The 3,133-nt window shown below is 36.0% G+C and overlaps 1 protein-coding gene across 1 annotated transcript; it reads left to right on the top strand.

The window, feature by feature from the left end:
• LOC143915329 (uncharacterized) lies at positions 1-3,133 on the top strand. The gene is made up of 2 exons (XM_077435936.1): positions 1-408; positions 2,930-3,133. The coding sequence occupies exons 1-2, from the start codon at positions 111-113 to the stop codon at positions 3,022-3,024; spliced, it is 393 nt and encodes a 130-aa protein (XP_077292062.1). The 5' UTR covers positions 1-110; the 3' UTR covers positions 3,025-3,133.

Here is a 3,133-nt window from a genome sequence, read left to right as displayed (position 1 = left end):
TCGTTTCAGGGTTGTAGCTGTGATTATCGCTCGGACTAAATTCGTAAAATACTTACACGTAGCATCACTCATTCACTCGCACTGTTCATTACACTTAACGTATCTGAAAAATGGCGAGCGAAAAAGTGGTTGAGATGGCTAAAGACGCGGTCGAAAGTGTCAAAGAAAGCTTTGATGATTTTGGAAGTGGGATTCCAATGCCTTCTGAAGGCAGTGATCAACCGTTTCAAATGCCCACGAAGGATGAATTATTAGCCATGCTGGACACCATGGGCTTGGGTGATCAAGAAAAAGAAGAATTGAGAGCTGCCCTCTTGAGTGGAGATCCCCTCATGCCAGAGAGACAGCCTTGGACCTCTCAAGCCCTAATACTGTTACCGTTCCTACTCCTAATCGCGTCTATTTTCGGTGAGTCTTCAAATAAATAAACAATATTCAATAACATACTGTCTTTCGAATAGATTATGTATGATGATATATGTATCTAGTGTGTGACGTCATACGTCCTTCTGTGAGTATTTTGTTATCATTGTGCGATTTGGTTCGGAAATGCATACATACATATGTACATACCAGTGGCGTGCCATAGAAGTTCCTGTTTCTATCGCACAGCCTTAGGGCGAAATCACACAGGGAAGAACGGCACGTCGTGTGCTTGGCTCCCCGCTGTGGGGATTCTCATACATTTCTTCAAATACAAATAAATAAATAAATATAGGATACACCGTTATCGATCACTGTCAAGCAAGGATATGTAAATACAAGGATACAATTTTACCGAAAACACTCCAGTGGGGCTATTTTGGGACGGTGTGTGCAAGGCATGCCACATTTTTTTCGGATGTTTAAAAGTATCTAAAAAAACCATGTGCCCCGTTCCTTCCTGTGTGATTTCGCCCTTACTAACGTGAGTGCAAGCAGGATATATGTAAGAAGACTCGGTATGACGTCACCGACGTTAAAGCGAAATCACACAAAGAGGCACGTGGCACGTGATTCTTTTTAGATACATGCGAAAAATATGCAGGATCCCTAGCACATATTCATGGGGCACAGTCCCAAAAATCACCCCCTGTTGTGTTTTCGGTGATATTTTGTCCTTGTATTGATATAAGCTTGACAGTGATTGACAGTATGGCTCGGTGGTTGCGTTTATGTTTAGCACCGAAGGGTTACCAGGTTCGATTCTCTGCTAATCTTTAATGCTGCTGGTTAGACTTGTATATTTGTGACTCCAAGTTGATCGTTTCCTATCAGAGTTTGCCAATTTATCTGATTTCATTGTTGAAAGGTTCCTCCATCAAATTGGCAAAAACTATGCTACCAGCTATGTCACAAATATTTGAATCTTATTTATGTACAATATGTAAAAATTTATGTACAAGTTTAAATCCATAGATGTCTCTATGGATTAATTAATTAATTGTTGATTTCGTGTTCTTCAGCCTCTCGAAATACAGCGATTTACGTAATAAACAAAATGCTGCAATGTTTGTAATTAATTGTCTAGGAAGGCGCATTGGGTTTACCTGTTGGGCCTTCCTGGTATACATATATGTATCTATGTAAAATAAAATAATGGCTAATCCTATATTTGAAGAAATCTAGGAGAAACTTGTCGAAATAAAAATATCGTACGAATTTAATAATGAACTGGGAACGCCCTTTCTTGACTCGAAGGCAAGACCGCGTGCCGTGCCGTTCATCTCTATGTGTTTTCGCCCTTATTCTGTTCGCACACACGCAAGTAAAGCTGTGCAATCACAAAACAGAGATTTCCACAGCACGCCACTGATACATTTGTATGTACATACATATGTATGTGACAGCATTTCAGGTGGCACGCTTATATTATTCCATTTTGCTTGTAATATATTCTAAATTTTAACATTTTTGTATTTTATTATCTTTAAATACTGATATTCGATATGTTGGATGCCTCTTAGTTATACCTCAAATTGCATTTAGTACATTTAGATATTTTATAACCAATATGTTATTAGTCATAAATCATGTTACTCTCCACTATATAGAGATTGTTATAAGCAGTGTTAATTACTGATGCCAACGTTTATAGTTTGAGGTGGGAACAGGTGCATAGAATCGTGCATAGGGATTGAGGTACTGCAGTACTCCAACCAAACCGGTTTTTGTATGAACGAACTGTGTATAGTAGATAAGTATCCCTCAAAACATTTTTCACGGTTTGAATAAAACTTCTATGTATGTATATACATACTTATTTGAAAAAGCTTGAGACACACTGAGAAAATCGAGTATGTTATCTTCAAGATAAAACAGCTGATTATTAATTCAAATTGATGTTTTGTTTGAGATTATTATTAGTGATCCAAATTCAGCATTCGTTGAATTTTGTACTCGTGCTTGAAGATTTGAATTTTTTATTCGAATTTCATTTGTTTTCATTTCATTTTCATATCGACTGTCAAAATTTAAAAGTGACTATGGATAGTGTTGAAAAATTAAACGCATTAAATGGCATATTCGATGCTATCGGATCTGAAAGTGAGCGCTTAAAAAATATACTCTCATCTTATAATCAAAACGCAAACGAAAATTCCAATACGCTTGTCTTCAACTTAAAAGAAATTTTCTCGAAATTGGGAAGCGCCGATGGGAAATTAATCACGTTGGCCAATCAACTGAAATCATATGTAGAATATTATCGTAATATCAGAGATGAAAATGTGGATCCCGAACAAAAAAATAATTTCGTGGCAAAAATGAAAGAGTTGCAATGGCTAATAGAACAGGTGGCCGTGGATATAGCAGAAGAAAATAGCGATGTTAACATATTTATGATTTTGATCGGCATCGGCGCATTAGTTATCGTTTTGGGTTGATAATTTTTTATACGAGCTGCTTTATTTGTGTTGTTATAATGTTTCAATATTTAATTTTGTTCCAGTATTTTTCGGTTACAAACTGTACAGATCTATGAAAGACAAGGAAGTGATGAGAGAAGAGAAAAGGCAAAAGAGACAAATGAAGAAGAGGAAGTGATTTTTATATATAATATATTGTATTTTGGATATTCCAATTTGTAAATAAAAAATAAAATTTTGATTTTACAAAACGAAAGATCGATAAACATTTCATTAAAATTGTTTCG

Source organism: Arctopsyche grandis, chromosome 8 (genome assembly GCF_051622035.1).
Source record: "Arctopsyche grandis isolate Sample6627 chromosome 8, ASM5162203v2, whole genome shotgun sequence".
NCBI classification, from domain to species: Eukaryota; Metazoa; Arthropoda; class Insecta; order Trichoptera; family Hydropsychidae; genus Arctopsyche; species Arctopsyche grandis.
The sequence above is the reverse complement of the archived record's forward strand: the minus strand, read 5'-3'. Positions and strand labels throughout refer to the sequence as shown.